The sequence below is a fragment of the Aedes aegypti genome, chromosome 1 (assembly GCF_002204515.2).
Source record: "Aedes aegypti strain LVP_AGWG chromosome 1, AaegL5.0 Primary Assembly, whole genome shotgun sequence".
In the NCBI taxonomy this organism is placed as follows: Eukaryota; Metazoa; Arthropoda; class Insecta; order Diptera; family Culicidae; genus Aedes; species Aedes aegypti.
In genome coordinates, this window is record NC_035107.1 from 88,784,490 (window position 1) to 88,812,354 (window position 27,865).

The following is a 27,865-nucleotide window of genomic DNA, read 5'->3' on the forward strand; positions in this document are numbered from 1 at the left end:
TTATAAACCCGTATAACTGGAAAACGGTAAGATCTACAAAAAAGTGTTGTATGGGGGACTATCGTGAAATTTCTGGAAGTTTTAGAAAAAAAATATTTAAAAAATAAAAAAAACGTTTTCTACACTGAAAAAAAATAAATATTAAAAACTTTGAAGTCGATATAAAAACAAGCGGCCATTTCAGATTTTGATCATCCTTAAGCAAAAAGTTTCGTAATTGAATTTACTAAAAGTCATTGCAAATTGGGCATATTTTAGGGAAAAAATGTTTTTCTAACATCGAATTTTTTAAGTCCAAAATGATTTTTATATTTTATTTTTATTTCGCTTTAAATAGTCTAGTATGATCATATTTGCAAGTGATAAATGAGTTTTAATCACAAAATAGATTATATTTGTTTTATTAGGAGTAGTCAAAAGAAATAAAACGAAATTACACAGAGTTTTTTTTTATTAACTACAATTGATCTCGCACCAAACCGCTTATGAGAAAATCAACTCCGTCTAACAATTCGATGGGTTTTTTTATGGTTGGAAAGATATCACTATAATATTTCATTTCTTTTTTGGTCAAAGCCAATCTTAACAGGTGTCTGGAAAGGGTCAATATTATGCTTATGAAAAAAAGTCGTGGTTTGTTTTAATCATGCATTATTATTATTATTATTGCTTTATATCCTAAAACGTAGTATCTGCACATGAATATTTCCATCATTTGTGGGCTTTACTGAATAAATTGAATATTTTTGGTTCATCCTCTGAATTGGTATACCGTTTGGCTGCAATTAGTGTATCCCTAATAGGCATAAAACATTGATATTTGCATAAATCTGAGATAATTTGGTATTGCAATATAGCCAGGTCCAGAGTAATGGAGAAAATGTTATATTTCAGTATCAGCAAATCGATCGTTTTGATTTATTTCCTACCAACAAGAGCACTTCACGAAATATCTCTTTAAGTCTAAGTAGCCCGTTACCCATTTTGACAGTCATGTTGATACTATAGTTCTCAATTTCCAAGTAACGAAACTCACATCTTATAATTAATATTGATCCTGAAAAGTATCACTACATGCATTTACTTGCAGAAAATATGCTAGGAAATTTGCAGCTACGTCAGTGCAATAAAAACTGATTTTCTTCTTTTAGAAATTATGACAAAATTTACCAACAATCATCAACGACGCGCACAAATTTCAATGACGGCCTACTTCGGCCTATAAAACGATAATCGATAATTATTGAAATGATTAACTGATTAGTAATTTATAGTCCCAAATGTTAAATTATCTTGCGTTAATTACGGGCTCAACTGCTTCCACTGATATACTTCTGGTCCTTATTGATTGGATAATATTTCATTTTAAATATCTGTTATATCTGATTTTTTTTAAACCTGCGACAGAAATTTTCGATACATGTTTGACGATTCTGAAGACGCTTTTACATGAACTCCAAATCTGGAAAGAAATATATGAAAATCCTGCAAATTTTTCTGCTTCTATTTCACTGCAAGATTCCATAAGAAGCTGTAATTTTTTCAAAAATTCAGGAAAACTCAGATTTTTGTTCCTATTTTAGAAATTTCAAAATAAGTATTGAGCTTGAAGACCCGGATACCAACAATGAAAGCGTTTAGTGACTAATCCTAAAAAAATTTTACAAGAAATTTATAAAAACTTTTTTTTTATATATTGAAGTATTTTTTTTTGGCCTGAGTGAAAGAAAAATTACTAAAACTCTCATCGCTCAGTGAATACTTAACGGATTTCAATTATTTTTTGTCAGTATACTCGTACACATATCTTGTTTCTAAAAGTGGTCAAAGAATCTCGGAAATGTTCATGTGGCCGGAGTTATTGCGGTGGGTCACTGGGTCAGGTCGGGTAACAAGGGTTCTGTGCTTCTGTGCCCCTGAAGGTAGGCACATTTGACGTCACAGATAATTTCCAGAATCGGATATAATGTGGTCACAATATCAAGCAGTTTTAAGAAAAACGCATCAGCGTAAAGCTTCTGGTAGTCGATTAAATTGAATAATTATGTCAACTGCATTTGATTGATCCTACAAATGACCATTTTCGGGTCCCCGGGATGCCTCAAACTTATGATAAAGTGCACAGTTTGTATCTTCACATCTGTGTCAAGCCTATTGGAACGCATTTTAGTGAACTATTATGTTCAATCTACACTTTTAGAGATTTGAAACGGTTTAGTACCTAATGAATCTAGAGCCGGTTCTTCAGGGTATTAAATCCGAGTGGCCACGTCTGGTACACTCTAAATGGTGCAAAACTATTCATTTATAATGTTGAATATCAGATCTTAATGATTTATGCAAAATAAAATTAATGGCATTGGAAATAAATAAACATAACTTGGCATGTCCCAAAAAATCGCCTTTTTCTACCCAACTTGACCCAGTGACCCACCGCAATAACTCCGGCTACAGGAGTATTTCCGAGTTCCTCTGGCCATGTCTAGAAATTAGATATGTGGGCCAGTATACTGACAAAAAATTATTTGAATCCGTTAAGTATTCGCTGAATGGTAAGGGTTTTAGTATTTTTGCTTTCACTCAGGCCTATACGGGTTAAGCACATAGTTTTAAGTATTTTTTCATACTTAAAACTATATCTGTGACAAAAAATATTCAGATATACATCTTTAAAGAGAACTCAGGTGCTGTTGCGTTTTTTTTAATTCACAAAAGGTAAAAAAACTGAGCTTTTGCCTAACATAATTTAAAAATAGCATGCTTGCAGGTAGAATGTTTTTGTATAAAAGTTGGAAACTTTCACCTAACCCGGCTATCTGGGGAGCACATGGGACTTAGGCTCTGTGGTTCTCACTTAACGGTCTACTGCGGATGCAGGTCTCGAGTGCGATAACAGAGAAAAATTAGGGGAAAACAACTCTGTACCACGCCACTTGTCTTTGGCTTGGGCTACAAGTCCGATGTCCCCTTGGAACTACCTCATGGCATTCAGGAGGCAGAGGGCTTGTTGATGCCTCTACGCCTTTTCGTCACCTCTTGCTCTATTCGATCTGGCTGCAATTTGTCTCTTCAACGTCGCTCATATTTTGGGGCTGGCCATACGCCTGGGCCATGTGAGACTTTTCTCGATAGATGCTACTGTGTTTTGTTGGTGCGCTTGACTCCATTTATCTGCTCGTCATGCTCTACAGGTGGATCGGTTGGATGCCAAGTGCGATATTGCGATTCTGGTTGAGGGGTGACTTCCGGTTAGCAAGCGCCCGACGACCCAAAGCCGGCAGTTCGTCGTGATCAATACTACTCGGCATAGATTCCGACGGCGAAGTTAGCCTACTCCGATGGAGAGTACCTCCACGGAGGAATATCTCCCGAAACCAGTAACGTTACACGTTGTTCATACTCTGTTGTTGGCCTGTAGAGTGCTGAAATCGGGCCAGAGATTCCGGTTGGAGGTTGGCTTCACTGGCGCTCCGACGAATCAAACCGGTGATACAATCTACAACTATTCAGAATAGCCCCTGACGGTGGTCCTACCCTAACGAAGATTTCCCCGGCGGCAGAAGATCTTCCAAAACGATGCTATCCGGGCAGATACCGAGGTCGATCCTGCGATTCCGGTGGAAAGGAACTTCCTGTTCACAGGTGCCCCGAAGATCGTTTGCCGATGCTGTTCCGCGATTTACTCAGCTAGTCCCGGCGGAGGAACTAGCCTACTCCAACTCGATAGTGGTCGGCCAAAGGTCAGGGTCAGTTCTGCAATTCCGGTTCGTACGTTACGCTCGTTCTACTCGGTCTAGTCCCCGACGGAGGATCTAGCCTACTCCAATCGCACCCGATGGTCTCCTCTCATCAACAGACTGACTTGTCGAGTACCGAGATCGGTCCGACAATTCCGATGGGAGGTTGGCTTGCACCGCCATGTTGGTCATCATATTCCAAAGATCGGGATCGCTTATCATTCTGTGTACCACACCTTCTACGCTGAAGCAAAAGCAGCCGCCACCGTGTTTTGTGCTATGTTGAACCTGGGGCAGTCGAAGACAACATGTTCTGGCGTTTCTTCAATCTCTTCAAACACTCAGGACAGAATGGTGAAGACGCATGGCCAAAATCGATGCAGATACTGCTTGATGCAGCCGTGACCTGACAAGAACTGTGTCAAGTGGAAGTTCACTTCTCCGTGCTTCTGTTCACCCAGGCCGAAGATTCGGGATGAGTCTGTGGACCCGTCTTACTTTCTCAGAGGCACCCCATTCTTGATGCCACATAGCCAGCGAACAAATTCTTTCCAACTTCCTCGCCTGCCTGATTTCTCTTCGCTGATAGCAGTCGATGTCTTCGGACAGGATGATGCAGATCGGGATCATCCCAGCGATTACGCATGCCTGGAGTCCTGTACACGCTCACTACTCGCAAGGTACCGATTCCGCCTTCTCGCATGAATAATCGACGTGACTGTTGAAGTTCAGCCGATCGTCTAGCATTACGCCCAGGTGTTTCAGCTTTCGCTGTGATGCTATAGCATGCCCCTCGACAATGATCTCACCGTGCATGACTGCTTTGCAGTTGCTAACTAGTAGCACCTCCGTTTTGTAGTGGGCTATCTTTAGCTTTACTCCCTGCGGCCAATCTTCGACCAGGCCAATTGCCTCCGTTGCCAGTATTTCTACTTCCTCCTACGTCTCACCTATTACCGTTAGGACGACGTCATCGGCGAAACCGACGATCTCGACTTCCTTGGGTTCCTTGGGCTCTAGCGATAGGACCCCGTCGTACATCGCATTCCACAGCGTTGGTCCCAGTATGAAACCTTGTGGGATTCCAGCCGTTATTCTTAACTCCTTCAGGCCGGCATCGGTTTCATACCTCAGTACACGGTTTTGGAAGTAGCTCTTCAAAATCTGGCTCAAGTAGTCGGCAATGGCCTCTCAGCTGGCGCTGTTGAACGTGTTCTTCACATCTAACGTGAGCACGGCACAGTAACGATCTCCTCTACGCTTTTGTTTTAATGCTTTCTCCGCCCTCTCCAGCACTGTCCGAATTGCGTCTACCATCGATCTTCCTTTCCGGAATCCAAACTGCCTTTCTGACAGCCCGATCTTGCTCCCTGTGCATTTCACCAAACTGCTGAGGATAACCCGTTCCAACCCAAGTAGCACTGGTAACAAATACAATATTTTAGAAAAATAAAACAAATTACATTGACGTTACATTTCAGCTAATTTGTAGCATATCTTATTGATGATTTTCAATTTTGGTTACTAAACTATTACATTGTAACTTACGCTTTGTTTACATTACATAGGTGTTGTATTTTTACTTGCATGTAACTTAACCTAGAGCTGTCAAAATGAATAAGTTACATTGAAATTGAGGCTGTGGTTGCAAAGAAACAAATAACACACTAGATTACATACAGATTGCTAAGTCACATGTGTGTAACAGCATGAAGTTTGTCATAGGGGAAGGGGTGAAAAAATGAACAGGATGGTAAAATGAACACCAAACTTGTTACGCATGAACAACAAATTTCAATATTTTTACTACGCACGGATGATTTAGAGCATAAATAAGAGTGTTTTTGTTGATACGGAGATAAATTGAAGTCAGAACCACGTTCAGAAATTAAAACTGATGTAGTTTTAGGCACGGAGATGTTGAGGTTTTTCAATGAGGTGAATATCGTAATTATATGACGTCGAAGCACAAACCTTTAGAACTGTTTTCGAATAGATTATAATCATTCATAGATGTTTTTTTAGGACTGTGATCAAAAAATTCAAAAATGTTTGTTTTGCTCGTATGTTTTACCACCAACATAAAATGAACATTTCCATAATATTTTAATGACGATGAAAGTATGTGAAAATTTAGCTGTCTTAGTCTTAATTCGTGTCGCTGCGTTAATTAACATCTCTATTTTTGATGTTGTGCGATAGAACTAGTTATAATTAATAAACAAATTAATAAATGAAGGACAATTTCTGCGAGTAAACTTATCACAGAACATCGAGTTACATTTGTAATGTTTTCTTTACTACTTTTGTGGGGAACGCCAATCTTTGAGTCGATGACACGGAATGACGAGAATTCGTTTAAGGGGGCAGGATCCATCATCCCCGTTATTTTTTCTCAATTTTAGACCCACTTTCCCCCTAGTGTACGCCGATGACTTGAAGCTGTTCCGTGTCATCAAATCGCTTTTGGATTGCTGCGCTTTGCAAACCGATATTAGAACCGTATCTCGTTGGTGTGAAGTAAATGGAATCGAACACATCTCGGTGACAACAGCTAAAGCCAACGCGATGCTCGGTTTCCTGCGCCGGAACACATCGCAGTTCGATAACGTGTATGCTCTCAAATCACTGTACTGTGCGTACTCGAATACGGAGTCCAGATATGGGCACCGTACCACGCCGTGCATATTGAACGCATCGAAAGAGTTCAAAAACGCTTCCTAAGGTTTGCATTGCGTGGGCTCCCTTGGAATGATCCGGTCAATTTACCGCCCTACGAAAATCGGTGTGCACTAATCGGTCTGCAGTCGTTAGCGAGTCGTCGAGTGATGCTTCAACGCCTGTTTACCTTCGACGTTATCAGAAATAACATTGACTGTAGCAGCCTTCTGGAATTCCTGGCCATAGCACTCTCTACGGACTGAATAATCCTTTTGATATATGTTGTAGACTGTTTAATCAAGTGTGTAATGTGTTCGACTTTAATATTAGTAAATTAATTTATAAGAATAGGATACACAAAATTTACAATTTGTATGGACCGTGGTCATTGGGCAGAATCTCTCCCTTCTCCCAATAAATGATTAATGGTTTATGGATGACCCATAAGCACGCATTTTTTTAATTGATTTATCAACCCCAGAAATACTCAAATGGATGGATGTTGTTACAACTATTTGATAGAGAACATATTTGTATATCCGATTGTAATAAAAAAAGCATGTTTTTCACATCTAAATCGCTATTTTCCTTATCATGGGCATATTACCCTTAGTCCCTAATATTGAAGAAGAGAAATCGATCATGCGACTTGCGCCCTTATTATAGCACACGCTTGGATTTGTTTTCTTTCGAGCAACTTGAGCACGTCACAAACCATGTGCTTTCTTGGACTGAGCATTTAATTTTCATACTTTTGCAAGGTTCCAGTCAATTGGCTTAGGGGATTTTTGCACATTATTTGATGATTTATCGCAAATCCATCGTTTTTCCCATTAAAAGCAGGACGATATCGTTCAGGTGTTCATTTTAATACCCCTTCCCCTATTGACAGCAGTGTAATTTATAGGCAGTTTCAGTATAGTTACACATCAGTTTCAAAATAACATAAGATTTCTGGGTAACTAATGTGTAACAAACGAGTAACTTGCTGACAGTGATCAACACTACATGTCAAAAATTTTCATACGTATTGTGAATTTTGATAAAAGAACTTAACTATTTTACGACTAGTTATTGTTTTCTTAGATATTTTTCCAGTGATTAATTTAAATTGTTGAATTTTAGCTACTCTAACAGCTTTTTAATAGTTTTCATCATTTTAGATTGGCTGTCCTTAAACAGTTATTCGGAAGTGTTTCTGCAGCAAGATGAAATTAAATGGCGATTTATGATGGGCAACCCAGAAAATCCAACTGCGGGACACGAAACAACGTGATTTTGGAATCACAATCTTCACAAACAATTAAATTTAAATCAAAAACACTGCTGATTTGAGAAACAGTGTCAATTTCCATTTTTTGTGTCAGTTCTAATGGAATAATATCTCAACAATCCAGGTATCATGTGTTATTCAATATAATATTATTATCTATTTTATAAGCGCGTCAATTTTGAGCAAGTAAAATGATTGATTTCACCACAAATTCAATTCGGCATGTTAAATCTATTATGTACTTGTGAATAATTACGCGTTCGAAAATCATACGTATTACTTTTATTGACATTCAATTCTAAAATGGTTGTTCGGTTCCAAAACTGTCAGAAAGTAACAACACCGTTTCATTTATTTTGTCGCAGGAAAACCCATGCGTAATCAACAAATTACATAGCAGTTGCTTGTAAACTTCTTATGTAACGAACAAACAAGTTACATAAGGCTCGACTTTTTGCGCTTTTTCGGTTACATAGCAGTATTTTTCCATGTTGCAAATGTATCATATTGTAACTATTGAATATGTTAAGTAGTTGTTGCTGTAAGCTACTTGTAACAATATGTGCTGCTTGGGAAAAGTTTACCGAGTGTATCCAGTAAACAAATAGGCCTATACGATCCTGCATCTCCGAGCGGTTTTCCTGGCTTCGGCAACAGTACCATTTTCTAAATTTTCCATATTTCTGGAAATTGACCTTCGTCCAGGCATTTCTGCATAACCTACCTTACCATATCTGGATACGCAAGGATCGCTGCTTAAAGTGCCACGTTGGGGATTCCTTCCGGACCCAGGGGCTTGTTCAGCTTCAGCGCATTCACAGCAGCTATAAGCTCCTCGTTGAAGATCTGACATGATTCGGTATTTCCTACCTCTTCATTGCCATATGGTGTGGCCGGCCACATTGTAGGATCATGCTTAGGAAATAGATCGACGATGACTCTCAGTTTGTCCGTACATGTTTCGACAGGCGTCAACGGGTCCTTGATTCTTGCCATTATTATTCGGTAGGCATCCCCCAAGGATTAGCATCAGCTGCTCAGCACAGCTCTTTGAAGCAGTTAGATTTGCTCAACTTAATCTCACGTTTGAAAGCCGCTCTGACTTGCTGGAACACAATTGTCCGCTCTTCTCGGATTCCTCGTGTCTCGCTCTCTGATATCGTCTCCTGGCTTTAAGACAAGCGGTGCGAAGAGTGCTGAGTGTCTCGGTCCAGCAGTATACGGGACGCCGGTTGTTTGATGGCTTCCGCTTTCTTGGAATTGTTATGTCACACGCCCTGACCATCGCCCTTGTCAGTTCCACCGACGAAAAGGTTCTCGTCGAAGGCCTTCGTCTTCCAATGCTGTACGATAGTCGTGTTTCTAAGCGTTGCTGCACAGTCCCGTCGGCCAATGGTAGGGGGAGATCCCCCAGTACCGGACAGCACCCAATACCGGACAAAGTCAAAAAATTGAGAAATCATGGTCCAATCAAGATGGTGTATTAGAAGGAAAGAAAGCTATTATGGAGACTAATGTTTGCGTAGAACAACACATCCTTGAAATATGCATGCTTTTTCAAAAAAGTAGAAAAGTTTGAAAATCTTAAAAAAATTGACGTATCGCCTTAATATTGAGCCTTTTTAGTAATTATTTTGAATATGAAAAAAAATCTTTGGATCCCGCAAGCATGTTCGAAAATTATCCTAGTTTGATAATATAAATGTATTTTGTACCATAATTGAACCAAATACGGACAAATTACAATTTTGGGTTAAGCACCTCCTGTCCCCCAGTTTCGGACAGCTTGATTTGTTATATGTTATCTTTGTAATTATTGCACCAGTGTCTCAAAATACATTCAATTTTCATGGATTCCGTCGATCATGGTATCAAACATGCGATAAAATTAAGAAGAATGAACATTCAGAACAACATCGTAAAATATGCTATTTTTCATCATATATGAAAGAGGATTTTGATGGACATCTTGTAAACTAAGAAAAACTCAAATTGTTCTTGTAAATGTTGCAAATGCATTGAATTGGCAAATATACTATTCCTATAGTAAACACATTCAATGATGTTCAAATTTACAGAATTCGACGCATTTTTAGATCGTGTCCGGTATTGGGTGCCACGTTTCAAGATCGATCAATTTGGTACTAAAATACATCATCAAAATGCAATGTCAAAATTCATATTTATATTTTCAAATTTATTTTTATACAGTATAAAAATGATAATATTTATCATAAATGGATAACACGAGCTCATAATACCAATATTTTTCGAATTATGAATTTATTGGCTTAAGTGTCCGGTACTGGGGGATCTCCCCCTATAGGTGATCGCTTATGTTTCCCGCCAGCGATGGGCTACACCATGTAAAATCGATGATCGATGCTCGTCCTATTCTCCTAAATGTGCCAACGGTACCTTCATTGTGCAGTTGGAAATCCAGCTGTGTCGAGGCCTCCAGCAAGCTGTAACCTCTGGCATTGGTTACCCTGCTACCCCACTCCACGGCCCATGCATTGAAATCTCCTCCAATTAGTACTGACTTCCGACCGACAAGCTCATCGGTTAATTCCTCTAACATCCGCCTGGATTCGTCGAGCTTCCAACTTGGAAGAGTGTAGAAGCTGCCTACGTAAACACCATTGACTTCCGTGATTACGAATCCTTATTTGTATACAAATTTACGGATATACAATATAGAATACATGAAATAAGGAGAATTTTTTTAAAATGCATCAAATTTACTTCATTTTTACGTTTTTGCGAATTTCCTAGAATTACGGGATTTTCCAAAAAAAAAATACTATTCTATTTCCCGTTTCTCGGGAAGTCAAATCCCGGAAAACCCTAGTTTACACAATACTACCTGGTGTATATTAGAGTTTGGAGTGGTATTTTCAAATCTCTTTAGAAGATCCATATAATCTTTTTTTTCAGATATTTTTTTTTCTCAAAGTGTGACCAGGGAAACTTTTGACCATTCAATATTAATTTTCATTAGGCTACGAATGGAAGCAGATAATTATAGTTCAGAAATTCAGAACTGTAGGAAAATAAGCGGAACCAATAGACATTAGAGTAACGATAATTTGGAAATATTGGCTCCCCTATGCTTAAACGATTTTTAGTATGGTAAAAAGCATCCCCCAGTGTTTGAAATGATTCGGAATTTGACTGTGCTCAGGAAATTTGAAGTATATATGAAGATTACTATGGAAAAGGTGAACTTTTTATGTTCAGCCCTCTATCTCTTCGTTAAAATATTTTATAGAAAAGTGAACAAACTCTTCTCTTGTGAAATCCTTTCAGCTGCAACTATGATGAAGACCATGTTTCGATTGGACGTAAGGATAAATTTCAATTTATAATTATAAAGTAGGTTTGCATGTAGCATGCACCAACTGCTCGGCAAGCAACATTGCACAATGGCCAGAACCGACAATTTAGCAGTATTTTCTCTGTTCTCGTCGATTTAATTGAGTATTGCATCTTTTTAGAAATAGTCGAATAGGCTGGCCCTTATTCAAGTATACATTTCGACTCAAACTTTTTTGTTAGATGAAATTTGCGGCTGCGCCCTTCTGTAAACTTTTTTCTTAGAAGATGCAAAACTCAATTATGAATAATTACTATGAATTCTGTTATTGTCTAAAATCGACAATAACAGAAAAAAACACTTTTTTCTTGCTAAAATGTCGATTCGGACCATTATGCATTGGTGCTGCTGGCAAAAATAAGCGTTTCAGCCCGACCCAGTGATTAACCTTCAATCTTTGGAGCACAAATCTTGTATCTTACCTCGACACCATCTTGTGTCTGTTAGAAAGTTAGAATTAATTTCAATCAATTTCTACAACCAGCTGTCAATGAATGCTTTCATACAAAAGACATGATGTTCAATATCAACGAGTTTTCACTTCAGCATATAGTGCTACAGACAGTAGAGCCAATACAAAGTTGGAACTCTTCAAATTATTATGATTGGTGTCTTGATTTGAGTCAAGGGAACAATCTATTCAATCAAACTTGCTGATTTTTTACCGTGTATGGTCTATATAAAACAATCAGTGTTGCTATGAAAGTAATTGAATGATCATCTCAGCATGATTTAGACTTTGTTATCAAAAATAACCAAGGTAAGGGTATTACGCCTCATCAAAATGTGGTCTTCGGTAAAGTTTTTGTTGGGAAGATTTCACATGAGAAGAGTTTGTTCACTTTTCCATAAAATATTATGACGAAGAGAGGGCTGAACACGAAAATTTGGCGTTTTCCATTGTAATTTTCATATAAACTTAAAATGGCGTGTATACAACTAGAGGGTCTTGCCCGGGAATCCCGGGACAAAAATCCCGGGATTTTCCGGGATCTAAAAAAACCCGAATCCCGGGATATTATCCCGGGATTTTCCGAAATTGCATGTTGGTACAAATAATGGCGCAAAACAAGTGGCATGTTATTTAGGTTACTGTCGATGCAAGAATGTTTTTTTAGTTATTGCATTTAGCTAACTCAATAAGAGTTTTTATTGAGATTTAAGGTCAATTATGCTTAAACTTGTGCTTCTCTGGTATGTTAGTTACGTAATTTTCAATAAACTATAACAGGTTTCTCCACTGTTTGTTTCATTTGTCAACTATTGGTTTGGTGGTTGATTTCTTTTATCTCCCCGTAACCGTTTTAATTTGGGCGGTGTACCTTACACTTTTCCTGGTCTATCGTGGCTCTAACGTCTAACGTGGCTGTTATGCCAATAATTTAGAAGCATAAAGATTCCATATGAGGATTAAAAGATTTCTTGGTACAATTCAAGTGTGATTGGTATCAGCTTTACCTATATCTTATGCATCACAATTGATTCGTTTCAAATTAACTTTAATAAATGACCATTAAGCTCTGTATAAAATATTACGATTATGCAGCATGTTTCATCGAAAGTATGCCTTGTGTTTGCAATTCTCTATTTTTTCAAAAAACTACACATACTGTATCAATACAAAAGATCTTGCTCTGATATTCCATGAGTACTTTGATAGAAGTGTTTTCTATGTAATGATGTACAACAAACAAATTTCAGAAACGGTCAGTTTTTCGATAATTGGCAATGGCCACCTGATCGCCCATAGTGTGTTAATCTAAGTGGTTTTTAATCAAAGGAACAAATTTGGGGATTTTTTTTATTACCGTACGGGTTTGGGCCGAAGGGTCTCAGATTTTCATGAAACTTTTTCCACAGGCAGGGCTCATGGATATATGAATAAAAAAAATTGAGAAAAATTCAGGGTCGCCTATTTTTCCGGAAAACTCAGGTGGAATTTTTTTGTTTTCCCTTGACACTACTTACTTTGAAAAATCATAACTCAAGAACAAAGCATAGTAGAAACAAAGTTTTTATGTGAAAATTTAAGCAAATTTTCTCAAAAATCCAAAAAAATATGAACTGGAAATGCACTTTTTTTCGTTTTTGAGTTATGGCCAATTATGTGAAAAATGTCCAGATGTGCCATATAAGAGTTTTCTTTGAAAAATCATAACTCAAGAACGAAACATTGTAGAAACAAAGTTTTTATATGAAAATTTAAGCAAATTTTCTCAGAAATCCAAAAAAAAAATGAACTGGAAAAAGTTTTCTACAAAATTTTCCACCGTTGGGGAAATTCATAAAGAAAAGCTTGAAAATCTATGCCCGAACTCGCGGAAATTTTTTAATAAAATATTTTTAAGAAAGAAACTTTATAAACTTCAATTCTGGTAACTTTTAGCATGTACTTTTCTTTAGTTCCTGATTTATGGTCAATTTTGTAAAAAATGCAAAGATTTGCCATACATGCCTTTTCGTTTAAAAATCATGGCTCAAGACTCATCATGACTTGTCGAACTTGGTTGCGGAGAGCAGTACAAAAATAAATCAAATTTCAAAAATGTATGCAACCATGAAAATGATTTTAAAATTAGAGCAGAATGGCACTTTTTCCCAACCTCACATGGAAAAGGTCCATGTGATGGTATCGGTGGCAATATTAAGCGAATGGCTAGAGATGCTAGTATTAGAAAGTCAGCGGAAATTAATAACGCCAAACAATTTTTTGACTGGGCTGTGTCGCAAAAGGTGAAAGACCAATTTAAAAAAAGATTGGGAATTCATCTATGCAACTGAAAATGACTATTCAGAGGCTGAAAAATTACTTCAGGAGAGATTTTCTAACCTTGTTCCAATTCCTGGAACAAAAAAATATCATTCATTTATTCCAAAAGACGAACGAAGCATTTTTGCGAGTGAATTCTCAGATGCACATGAAAACCAAGAAAATACAGCATGCTTTGTTCTTAATACTACAAAGAAACGAAAATCTCCTGGTGGTAGCAACCAAATGCAATCTTCCCGGTTGAAAAAATAGATAGTTTTAAGATAAAATGTAAGTAATGTACTGAATAATTGAATAAATAAAATTAAAGAAAAATATAAAAAGAATCTTATTTGTTCCATAGAAAAGAAAGAATCCCTTGAAATGGAAAAGAAACAGTTTTTTCAGCTTTGCTTAACGGTGTAATGTTTCATGAAAAATATAATCCAATCCGACTTATACTTCATTAAAACCAATCCCATATCGTTTCTTTCAGATCTTTTAGAAAATTTGCAATTGCTTTGATAAAAAAAACCTTGTTCTTCTGATGCTTCGATTGAATTATGGGTTTTCATAGAAAAGGCTAATATGGTCATTTTTCACAAAATTGACCATAACTCAGGAACAAAAAAAAGTACATCCTTAAAGTTACTAGATTTGAAGTTTATAAAGTTTCCTTCTCAAAAATATTTTAATAAAAATTTTCCGCGAGTTCGGGCAAAGATTTTCCAGCTTTTCTTTATGAATTTCCCTAACGGTGGAAAATTTTGTTGAAAACTTTTTCCAGTTCATATTTTTTTTGGATTTCTGAGCAAATTTGCTTAAATTTTCATATAAAAACTTTGTTTCTACACTGTTTCGTTCTTGAGTTATGATTTTTCAAAGAAAAGTCTTATATGGCACATCTGGACATTTTTCACAAAATTGGCCATAACTCAAAAACGAAAAAAAAAGTGCATTCCAAAAATTTCAGTGAGTAAAGCTTATAAAATTACCTTTTCGAAAATATTTTTTTGAAAATTTTCCACGAGTTCGGGCATAGTTTTTCCGGCTTTTCTTTACGAATTTTCCCAACGGTGGAAAATTTTGTGGAAAACTTTTTCCAGTTCATATTTTTTTGGATTTTTGAGAAAATTTGCTTAAATTTTCACATAAAAACTTTGTTTCTACGATGCTTTGTTCTTGAGTTATGATTTTTCAAAGTAAGTAGTGTCAAGGGAAAGCAAAAAATTTCCACCTGAGTTTTCCTGAAAAATAGGCGACCCTGAATTTTTCTCAATTTTTGTTTTTATTCATATATCCATGAGCTCTGCCTGTGGAAAAAGTTTCATGAAAATCTGAGACCCTTCGGCCCAATTTGTACGACAATAAAAAAAAAAATCCCCATTTATGTTCCAAAAAGTTTGTGGTTTATACTGTATTTACGTTTCATTAAACTTTGAAAAAATATTAAGGCACTTTAAACCCATAAGACGCAGTTGCTTCCAAAACCATGACCCTGCCAAAATATTTGTAAAACACGTTTTCTTAGACCTTCTCCGTCCACTAAGACAAAAAGCTAATATATGCGACAATAAAAAGCTTTTTCTGACTATGAGAGAAGATTACCTTTGATCTGTTCTGCTTTATTGCATTAACTTGATCAGTTAAAAAAAAAATATGATAAAATAGAAATAACGCTTGTGAGTGTTAAATTCACATTCGCTAAGTTTTTGCATTTTTAAACAACATCTACAGCTAAAGGCAACACATGCTGAACTATCACTAACATTTATGTTAGGCAACGGACAACTTGAAACACTTAGTATTCTAGTTATATTTTGTATGTTTGACGGGAAATTTTCACCGCATGGAGCGGGTATCGATCCCACGTTTCGTGCATTCACAATACGCTTAAACGACTGGCGCCTAACTGCACGGTCAGGATGTTCTGGACCCTTCACTACTTTCCTCCAATCAATACAACCCACCGTTGCAATTCCTCCTCTACTTACCCCTGCTCGGTCCATGGCCAAGGATCGGCCCATGTGGCCCTGCCGGCCCCGGTCCATGCGACTGTGGCCCCGGTCCCAGCCCGATCGACAGCGGAATGTGCTGCGGGAACGAGTGCACCGAAGAGGACGCCCCCGGATGGTCCTGGTCTACCGATTCCAGCGCCACCTGGTCCGGATCGTTCTCGCGCGTTTCAACCTCATCGGGACTGATGGCTTTGACCACCTCCACCTGATCGTCGCCTGCCGTTATCTATGGAATGGGAGAGAAAGAAAAAAAAAAACGAACGACTCATGATTAGCTGCTCAAACTTGTCAATCAACGCGCATTTCGCGAGTGGATATATGTAGTTAGTTGGCCTGTCAGAGAAAAGTGAAATTATGTCACTTTCCAGTAAGGGGGTTCACGTGATCATGATTGGGTAGAAATTTCATTTCTGAGGAATAACTACAGCGGGAGATATCGCACCACCACCGAAGAGCGCACAGATCGCATCCGGTCCAGAGCGACCGATCGAATTTCTTTTTATAACAAATGGCTATCAAGGGGACAAGTGATAGACTGGTAGCTGCTGCATTCTTGTTTCTTGAACCTGCTGCCGCGGAGTCAAGTGAATTACTTTTCTCGCGTTTGCGAATGGCGGCAAGATGCGCGCTTTCCAATTTTTGCCATTTTTTCCGCAACTTCTTGGATGGGGCGTAGTCAGGATTTTTAAGAGGCGATGGAGCAGCGGGGTGCGTACGACTTCAAAGAAATTACTCATCAATTTCTCATAAAATTACAATTTTTGAACTCTAAGCGATACCATTTTTTTTCTAATGTCGGTGATGGAAACTAGTGATTCTTTATATGTAAAGGATTACTAATGAAAACCACTGACACAATCGAGAACTGGATGAGTGGAGTCAAACCACAGATAGCTCACCACAAAACAGAGAAACTCTTGTCTCCCTTCTGGCTACGCCCATGGATCGGCTCAGTCCAGGCTCGAAACAAGTGACCGGTTTTTCGTTTTCTGACTACAAAACAACTGGGGGACGGACCACCGGCGTGCCACAAGAGTAACAAACGAGAGGCCATCAATCCGTTTGTTATCATCATCAGTCGCACTTGCACGAGATTTTTTGTGTGAGGGGGGCAGGAAAGGGGGTACGTGTCACTTCAAAGGCGACCGAACCGCGCTCTTGTTTTGTGAAAGGACAAAACACGAAACGAAATCTCAAGAAACCGAAAGTGAACACTACATCATCAATTGGATGTGGATGGAAACCGGTGCGAGTTTTTTTTTAGTTTGGAGATGCGATTCAGCTTGACAGGTGAGATACGATGTGTGAAAGTGATCGATCTCGATTCGTCGTCCGAATTGGGAGAAGCAGGTGCCACGTCCCTTTTGTAGCGCAAACTGGGCTGCAGTAAAATCCGGAAGCGATTCGAAGAAATTTGCTTGTGGGAAAATTCCATTGGTTCGAAAAAAGGAAAGAGTTGTTTGCCATCTTTTTATTGGAAGAAATGTTTCAAATTTAATTAATTTTAGATTGACATTAAATAGCAGCGTGTTAGGCTAAATGATAAAATCTTTTGAAGGTTTTTTCTTTTCAATTTTCATATTTTTATTTCCAATATGTTTTGTTTCTTAGTTAAGAAAATTATTTTTAAATTTCTATCTGCACATCATGCCATATAATTTTCATAGTAGGATTATTATTTCGAGTTCTCTGCAGAGCTTTCTTCCTGGTATTACAACAGCTAGTCCATATTGTCACAGCATACAATATGGCTGGCCTGAAAATTTATTTGAATATCAAATGCTTGTGCTTAAGACAAAGATAAAATTTTCTATTAATTAGGGGATAGAGACATTTTACATATTTGTCACATGTGGCTTGAATGCCCTGAATGTGATTTTTGAAAGTTAAATTCTTATCTAGCATGAGCCCTAGATACAGAGCATGCAGAGATTTTCACATAAATTTTCTCATAAATGCTTCGGAAATACATTTAGTTGTTTCTTAAATAATTTCCTCGAGAAATAATCTAGAAATTATTCTTCAGAACTCCTCCAAGAATTTCTCCTGGATTTATTTTTTTGGATATGTCTTCTTGAAACTTGTGTAATCTAAGAAACAATACATTGAGGAATTTCCTTAAAAATTAAAATTATTTTTTGGTGTTTTTAGAGGTATTCATGGTTTAATGATTGTAAGATCAGACGTTAAAATTCTAAAAAAAATCTCTTTAATTATTCCTGATGCACTTTAAGAGGAATTTCCGTTTGAATGTTTGGAGAAACCGTGAGAAAAAAAATCATTAAGCTTGTTTCTACTGATATCACAGAATTATTGCCAGGACATATCAATGCGATACGTTTTTAATTGTAATTTTTATATGACATCAAATTATGTATATTATTAATTTTTTTCCCATGGCTTTGTTGAAAGTTTCCAAATTCTCTATAAGAATTTTTGGAGAAATCCTGGGAAAATACATGGATTACATTATTGGAAAATTATCTGAAAGAATCCCATTAAATTGCCTGGCTAAATTTTAACAAAAATAACCATTGGATTTTTGTGTAACACATGGAATAATTTCAAGATTAATCCAGGAAAGGATGCTTGAAAATGTAGATAGGGAAGTATGCTTCAAAAAGTATCTAAAAAGGCATTTCTTGAGAAATTTCTAGGATAATACCCAAAAACTGTTTAAAGCAAATTACATCTGTCTAACAGCTAAGTAAACGCTTGGAGATGTCCCTAGTGATGTTCCAGAACGAATTTCTGAAACATTACTATACAAAATACGGTGTAAATCTTTTTATAATCTCCGCAGTTTTTGGTGAAATTACACAAAATGATCATAGAGAATTGTGGATGGTGTAAATTCTGTTATTCGAGAATCAAAATTAGTGACTATACTGTAAGAAGGTCTGAAAATGCTCATAGAAGAGTTCTCAGATGTATCCGTGATTAATCGAAGATAGAATTTTTAAGAAAATGTCAAGAAAAGTGATTTTATAAGGGATCCTTTAATTATTCATGAATCTAAAGAGAGTTATCAGGTGTATATTTTATAGTAATAACTTGAGGAGAAAACAAAGATATGTAAAGAAAAAAAAACTAAACGATTTTTATACTGAAAAGAAAAATACTCTTAAAGTGGTTAAAAAATATAATTCCTAACGCGAAACTCAAGGTGTAACTTCTGACCGATTTCAAGAGAGGTCTCATGAAAAAACTTCTTAAAATATATGCAAACAATCCCCGAAGGTGCCACCTTGGACGAACACTTGGAGGAATCCCTATAAACTTATCAATTTTTTTCTGCTTAAACTCTCGAAACAATTGAGAAATAAATGTGTTGCAATTGCTACAAATACAGAGGGCTTGTTTTCCGATTCCTTGAACGTTTATTTGTGGCCAGTGTTGAAAAATCCTTCGATGAAAAATCATAGGGAAACTAATGTAATATATGTTGTACATAATGTTATATGTGCTGTAAATAACAATTTTCCGTTGTTGTGAGTGTTTTTCAGTCCTCAAGATTCCAAATCATATGGAATAAGATAACATCTCGAATAAATATAATTTCATAACGAAGAATTCTATTTAAAAAAACTGATAAACTTTGTTCGTTTATCTCATGGATCGGTGCTGGGTACGCTGAAAGGATTCAGCTTTGGATTAGGTATAAGTTCACAATATTGTGAATACAGTGGATACGAGTAACTGACACTGAAGAAGACTGCAAGTGGTAGTCGAAATACGCGTATCTGTCAAAGATAAGCATTTAGGAGCGGAATTAAAAGGTACACGGTACTCCATCTACTTTTAAGTTTCTCTATTTGAGATTCTGCTCAGAGGATTCGAACATTCATTAAAGAGTTCACAATATTGCAATGTACCTTTTACCAGTTTACAATGTTTTGTATAGGATTTAGTTCAGTTTTGCATGTTCCCGTAGGTTCTAGGATACCAGCTTTTTATTTATATATTAAAAATTTCTTTAGATTGAAGCTAAGTATGCAATTTCGTTAAAGAAAAGTAAAGAAATTCCTTGACTGAATAATTTAAATGAATTATGAAATGACATTTCTTCTTAACTGCGTACTTCGATCTAAGAAATGGGATTTTCTTGACCTGTTCTGGGAAGAAATTTTCCAAGCTTCGAGATAGGCGATTGCTGTTCTTGTCAGCAGCAAATCAACCTTAAGGCATGATTTTAACAAATCCATGTGTATGTGACCTACTTTTAAGGCCGTACTAACTTCCTGATTTAGCACGTTTTAACCTGAGACGAGACTCGCGAAGACGGTCTTCTTTTTCTGTGATTGCTGAGTTTTTTTTCTTATTCCACTTTGTGTTTATACCAATTATGCGCAAGCCCGGTCAACCAGTCAGTGATTTTCGATAGCGATCGATATAGATTCGCTTTGAACCGTTAGCGATCGCCATCGTTGGTCAAAGATCTATAAAGAATTATGAAGACTGGTTGGTCGGGAGCCGTTCAAACTCTCACATGAACCTCTCAGCAAAAAATGATTGAGTTTGCATCACATCGAATCATAAATAGCCGTTTGAGTGAAATTTCATGCCAACAAACGTAGCAGACATTAGAAATAAGTAATCTTCTGCTTAGATTTATCAGTAACTTTGGAAAAAACTGCTCCGCTGACTGAAGTTTTTAATAACAATTTACTTTGAACACAATACTTTTCACTTTTTCAGCCATAAAAACGGTGGGCTGCATTTGACGTTTCGTGAGAGGGGAATCTGGGCTGCATATGACGTTGATATTTTTCCTCTTCGCGAGTCTCTCTCAGGTTTTAACTACTGTTTTCATTTATTTGTTTAATTCACGCTCCTTACTAACATTTTATACTAAGATGCATTAACTAATTTGAAATATTAGGCTTGCCCTAGCACACTTTTCCACAACTTTTCTGTTGCGCTTTTCCGTCTTTTTTTTCTGACGTCTTCCCCGTTCTGACTGTGACGTTAACGCGCAGCGGCCCTTTGTTATGAAGACGATTCACTATAACGCAAGTCTGGACAACGACTATTGGATGTGAGAAATTCGAGGTACCATGACCCCACAGTTATGGATCAAATAGTGTGGAGTCCAACCTATAAAATTCAATAAAACGACATGGAAGACGTAAAATTGTAATTTAAAAGCACGAATCGAATCGTTTCAAATTGGAACTTCGGTTAGTAAACTGTTTTGAGTGTAATATTTACATAGGATTGCATAAAAAATAAAAATTGTGTCGGTTCCTGAAAACCATATTATGGATCAATTTTCATATTATGGATCAAATTGTGACATATTACGGATCAGTGCGCAAAATCAAGATATTTTAAACTCAATGCGTCTGTATTGCATGGTATGTCGAAATTTGACAATGTGTCATATATTACTGCAAACAATAGCAGTGTTAGAGCTGGAAACAAGGGTAAAATGCCCTATTTATTGTGATACTGCATTGTAGTAACTGAGACATGAACTGTTTTCGCTCCACACCAAGTTTTCCACCCATTTTTGTCTGCTAAAATATGAAATTTACAAACCTTGATGTTTTATTAGTTTTATCCTTAGTGCTATTGCCTGAAAATGTCGAATCCAATGCATAAAATAGCAGAAATCTACATTCTTTGGAAGTGATCCATAACCGTGGTAAACAATCATTTCCTGGCCCATATTATGGATCACTAGTTAGAAGTGCTAATATTCGGTATTTTGAATAAAAATTCAAGTAAAATGTTTTCCAAAGATGAATTCATACTAAATCGAAGTGAACGAGCATAAAACATGCTATAATATTTGAATTTTACCACCTGTGGGAGCTTATGAATGCTGACGGCACTCCTTACAGAAAACGACCATTTAATGATAGCTGTGTGGTACCAACTAAACATTTGTCAAATACACCGTTATTTAGCGGTTGGATGTTGTGCTTAACATTACAAATGGTAGAAGACAAATAGTATAACATGCGAAAATTATGTTTTACGTCAACGTTTATGTTTTGAGCGAGTTATACGATGTTGAACGCCAAAGTGATCCGTCACTGTGGGTGATCCGTAACTGTGTGGGCATGGTACTATGAGCAACGATTTCTGGAGATTATCCCTGGAGTGATTATTTAAAAGAACTTGATGAATGGGTTTTAAGATAACTTGGCAAATCCTTGGCATATCCTTTGAGTTCCATGTTAGGTTTTTGGCAGATTTTTCTGAAGATATATTGCGGATTGTTGATAAAATGTTATAAAATAAATCATATAACGCAATATGATATAATAATATCATTGTTCATATTTTAAATGTTGCACCATACCGAACGCGACGATTCGTAATCATCGTCGATGAAACCGTCGCCAAAATCGTCGCCGCCCAACCCGTCGCTGTGAAATCAACTTTTCATCAGTCGTACCAACATAACGGAAAATCACCTTCTTTGATATGTTTGCTGGCGACGATTTTGTCGGTCTGTTTTAAAGTTGGCGGCGCGTTTTGTTGTCTATGAATTAGATAATAATGACGCAATTTTTAATGAATATGAATGATGAAAACAAACTTTGAAAAATTCAAACAATATATTAAATTTTATGGCAATCTAATTTGTTTAGATATTTTCCATCGGCCAGGGGAGGGCAAAGGCCACCCCTTTACATCTGGTTCTTTAGAAATCTAGGGGCTTGAAGTCAAGCGTAATAAAACAGAACAATTTATTCACAATTCTGGTGAATTGCCGACATTACTCAGATGTCATCAAAGTTAGGAGCTTCAGGGGTCCTAACATTGACTCGGATCACTACTTCGCTGTCAGTGACATTCAAGAGCGGTTGTCAACAGCAGCGACTTCAAGATCAAAACGAACAATGCGATTCAATGTTCAACACTTCTCAGCAAACGGTGTTACAATCAGGCTTGATAATACTCCTCAATATCATCAGAGTTGGATGACATATTCTAGAGCAGTGTGCTGCCTTTTTCTCTTTGCGAGGGAGCAAAAAAAATGCTAAACAGAGAGCCAACGAAAAATGAGCTAGGAAGATGCAGCACAAAACACAACAGAGTAAAATTCCATCAAAAAAGAATGCTCTCACAACTCCCCTTGTTCGGGTGGTACACTCAAGAGTTCTATTGAAGCGTGAAAAATCCTCGCATTTTTTTTGCAATCTCATTCAAATTGCTTGAGAATTCAAATTACTCCTCAGAAAACCGGTAAAATTGCCTCATCTTTGCATTGCAGAGGAGTTTCTGTCAATCCTGGTTACAACTCAATAGCATCAGAGACTGGATGATCAAATAACTTCAATAAGCGTGAGTGGAAACTTCAACAATTTATGACATTATGGATTGAAATGGAATGGTGTGTGGTACAGCCCGAGAAGTGAGAGCAACTGTTCGAAGACGTACCAGAAGTGGATGATTTGATGAGGAGTGCCAGAGGGTGACGGATGAGAAGAACGTTGCCAGACGTCCGATATTAGTGTCTGTCGCCAGGCTGAACAGAAAGCAGGAAATCAAGATCAGCCGATAAGCAAATTCATCGCAGAAAGAACGAGGATTGTGACCTCAATGTGGTAGCCTAGGCACAAAACGGCATGGAATAAAGCGATATGTGACGATTCAATGAAACTGTCAACGGCGTACGGGAAAAAAAACTGCTGTCTCACGCCATGTGCTACGATCGCGATGATTTGAAAAGTATTGTGAAAAGGCCTATCGCCGTATTGTACACGGAGAAAAATAATAAGCTAAAACAACCAATTTAAAGTTAATTTCAAACTTATTTATAGGTTGTAATATGCACAAACAAAATTTTAGTTTGAATCAAAAACAAAAACAAGCATCGTTTGAATCAAATAAGAATTCCAGGTTGTTTGTTTTTCGGTTTTCTAGATAAATTCAACAAATCTTTAGTTTGAAACACCCTCTTGGTTTGTTGCTGAATTTGACAGTTCTGAGAACAATCAAACACATAGGTTGTTTCAATCCAAGAAGAGCAGTTTGAATTAACCAAGAATCAATTCAAAGTTAACACATTTGCTGGTTGATTTGACATGATGTTTGGGTATAATTATGGTTACTTTACTGTCTTTTCTATTTTCTCTATAATTGATGGAAAAATCTTTCATTTTCAAATTAATTTGAAATGACAAAATTTATAAAAAATAATATTTCAAATTCAATCACAGCCATCTGCCTTATAATAACTTCCTGTGATTGAACGCAAACTAGTTTTTAGTTGAAACAAACTAGTTGTTTGCTAATGTTGACTGAAACTTTAGTGTAAACAACCATAATACTCCTTTAAAAACATATAGATTACAATTTAAAACAGCCAATAAAAGAAGCTAGTTTTAACTAAAGCCATAAGCTATTAACAACAGATATTAGGTTTAAAACAACTAAATCGCTAGTTTGAAATCCAAACAAAAAAATAGTTGTTTCAAACTAGGCTGTTTTTTCTCCGTGTACACCGCTATCCAGCTGTACGAAGGGTGAAGCATGACATGTCTGTAAAGCGCATAGAGCACGGTGGGCATAATTAAGTGATTTCAATAAATAATTATTAGTTTACATCAATTTTCCGTTTTTTCGAGAGAAGTTTTTCGTCTTAAACTTTTACAATCGTTACAAGCTTCGAAAGTGCTGCTTCAAACCGCCTAAGGTTACGAAGGATTCTGAAATTTCATTAACAACCTATATACTTTCGATCCTTCCAACGTTGCACCAATTCAGTCTAATCAGCTTCGTCGGAAAACCATGTTGTATTAAGGCCTTTTGGTGCGTCATCACAAAATGGCTTCTTCCCAAATCATTAACATATTGTTATGATAGTATTGGTATTTGCAACATCGATGAAATATAACTGCTTATCACCTGATTTAATGGATAATTTATGCGAAGAAAAATGCTTCAGGTGATATTTCAATATTTAATCAACACTTTCAGATACAACATTATCAATTTAGCGACAATATACATGAGATTTATATTCTCAAAAAAATCTCCGATTTCATGCCGCATTTCATTGCCACACACAACTACACTTGTAAATAGAAGGTGCTTACCTTTTCGATTGTAATTCAGCGGCAAGCATTAGTGTTTTGGATCTCATATTGCGTTCACTACACTTCCACTAAACAAATCTTTTATTAACTTTCCTTAAAGGAGCACATATCCACCGTGATTTCAATATTTATAAAGTTTTATCAACCGCATCACTCAAAATTATTATGGCGATGGTTTTCACTTGTTGCGAATCGACGCCGCCACCGCACACTGAGACATGCCTGTGTTTATAGTCTAGAATATCCAACTTTTTTTCTGTTGTATTAATTTTCAGTGCGGAAAGGTTGGGCAAAGCATAGAAACTTGAAACTCATACGTTATTTGTTTTTCAATTCTCTCAAATTACAGAAACCATCTCTACGAAGCATAAAATTATACCAAGTGTATATCAATTTGGACCACTCAAAATAATTGAAAAGCTCCACAGTGCGATGCGTCGGGACGCGTCTATCGTGTGTGCACAATCATCACGATCGTTGAGCGCAGTGATGTCAGAGTTGCTATCTGTAAAATCATAGCATTTAATGTGGATTGATCACAAAAATCATTGAAATTTTATTAAATCAGTGATCTTATGATGGAAAACTATTTGCAAAATGATAAGTTTTTATAATATGCAGCAAATGTTCTGAAAACAAGCATATAACAATTGCTAGAAAAATCTGTCACCAATCACCTGGCAACACCGTCATCCCTTGCAAACATAAACCGTACCGATGCATAACCAAAAATATGCGATAAATCCAATAAAAAACAATGAAATTCCGTTGCCCTTCATTAAATTGTAATGTTTTCTTTTGATATGTACGATTGAACAGTTGATTTTTATTTCCAATACTCGCCAATCTACTAAGTTTTCCATGTGTTTACATAAAAATATGCTTAACACAAATGTTATATTTTTTGTTTGTTTGTTTTGAAAATATACATGGAAAGGCGACACTACTACTGTTACATCAATGATGATTCTAATGATACTTTGAGTTACACGCCGCTTCACCTTAATATTTTTTGCAATTTCTCAAAGTATGTGGCTGTTTTTCATCACGTCAATCTGCCATGAAACGGCCTACTTTCCTGCACTGAATTATGCAGTGTCATAATAGTCATTACGCAACGATTTTGAGTTATGTGATGAATCATTATGCAACTATTTTTAAAAATTAGAAAAATAAAGGTGAATGCATTTCGATATGATTTCTGATACACTCAAGTGGTAAAATTCCATCGTTCCGTGCAGATGCTCACTACTGTGCTTGTTAAGGTCGACCGACAACTCGTTCATATAAGTGTCAGTTTCAAATCAGCTATTTCGGAAGCTGTTTGACAGTTCTTCTTCGGAAATGACAGTCCCGTGTATGCACTGCTCTTCGACAGATGTAAACAAATGTATAGGCCTATTCACATGACGTTCCAAAACAGCTGATCGGGAAGCACTTTGACATTTCCTCTATGAAAATGACAGGCCCGTGTTAGCACCGGTCCTCCACCGATGTAAACAAATGCATAGACGGATCTGTCACATGAAAAGGCCTATACACGGAGCTGTCACGTGAAAGGCCTATTGACAGCCAGTTTTGACACCTCACATGCAGAAGAGAGTAACTATAAAAAGGGCAGCTGTAGAATTCGAAGCTCTCTTGTTTATCATCGACTTTGGCCTTGAAAGTTTGGCATCGAAGAGCCAATGTTGATCTTATCTTCCGTGACGCGATCGTAAAGGCTCCTTCAAATCTACGCGACTTTTTACTTTTTACGGTCGCAATTTTGTTGTTGTGTCGCTGCAAGCACTTTTCCATGAAACCATCTTGACTGACACGACGCGAGATTCACTGCGAAATCGCGTCACTGTGGCTTAGATGCGCTCATCAAATAGTGCATTCAGTGAAACATCAGTGAAATCGCGAAGATTTTTTTGTCGCTGTCGCCGTAAAAAGTCGCTTAGATCTGGGGAAGCCTTAAAATTGTGAAAATTTCAACAGGGATCAAGTTTTGTTCCGCACCGCATTCCGGCATCGTCGTGCTCCAATCAAGATGAAGCAACGGTTGTGCAACGACCTTAACTCACGGGAACTTTTTTGCCGACGTCCAAGATCCTTCAGAAGGTAAGGTGCTGCCCAAGCAACCCGAGAGATCACGATAAATTTCTGCCAAATGCAAGGTTGCGAGCAAGATCGACGGTTTGGCAAGGCATAAGGGAAACAGCGCAAATTGGGCTTATTCATAATACCAAAAATACGATGTACATGGTCGCTGGTAGACAACGTGGATCCAGTGAGTGGTAGTGAGGTGGTTCTAGGAGGTGATATGTTTGAAGTAGTTGAAGAATTTATGTATCTTGGAGCTCTACTGACTTGCTATAATAATGTTCTCCGCGAGGTTAAACAGCGTCTTTCATCTGTGAGTACGGCTTTTTATAGACTTCGTTTTAGCTTAATTCCCGTAGCTTACAGACGAAGACAAAACACGCATTGTATATATCTTCAGGTTGATATGTACGAACCATTAACCATAGACGTTGGAAAAGGTCGACTGGAGAGCCAGAGAAAAGCCGTCACCTCCGTGGAAGACCGCGCTCTATATGGCTTTTTGTAGTTGAGGAGGATTTAAGGTAGCATGACGTTCAGGGTGACTGGAAGCGATTGATCAGGTCTAAAGAAGAAGGATTCTTTATTCGGCGTAGATTCGATACAATAGCAAGGAATTTTTGCCCACGTATCAAGTAAGTAAATGATTGACAATAGACATACACATATGGATGTCCAAGTTGACGAAAAGAGCAGAGCTAGACAGTATGGATGAATGGAGTGGTGATCATGTCACCACCTGATGCAGTTCTTATCATGTCCCGGATGATCCAGGAAGCATCTTCGTGTCCCATGGAGTGTACCAAGTAGTATCGATAATGACGAATCGTCGAGGTACCAGTAAATAAGAAGCCATCATGTAACCGGAATCAATAGACTGACTTTGCCATCCAACCTGTCCAAACAT

At 37.2% G+C, this 27,865-nt stretch overlaps 1 protein-coding gene across 1 annotated transcript in view; it reads right to left on the minus strand.

Annotated features, from left to right (window-relative positions):
- The window catches only part of LOC5575001, a 276,186-nt gene that overhangs the window by 4,959 nt on the left and 243,362 nt on the right, over positions 1–27,865 (minus strand). The window contains exon 3 of the mRNA XM_021841867.1: positions 15,791–16,040. Coding sequence (XP_021697559.1) covers positions 15,791–16,040 — 250 coding nt within the window. The remainder of the gene's footprint in view (positions 1–15,790; positions 16,041–27,865) is intronic.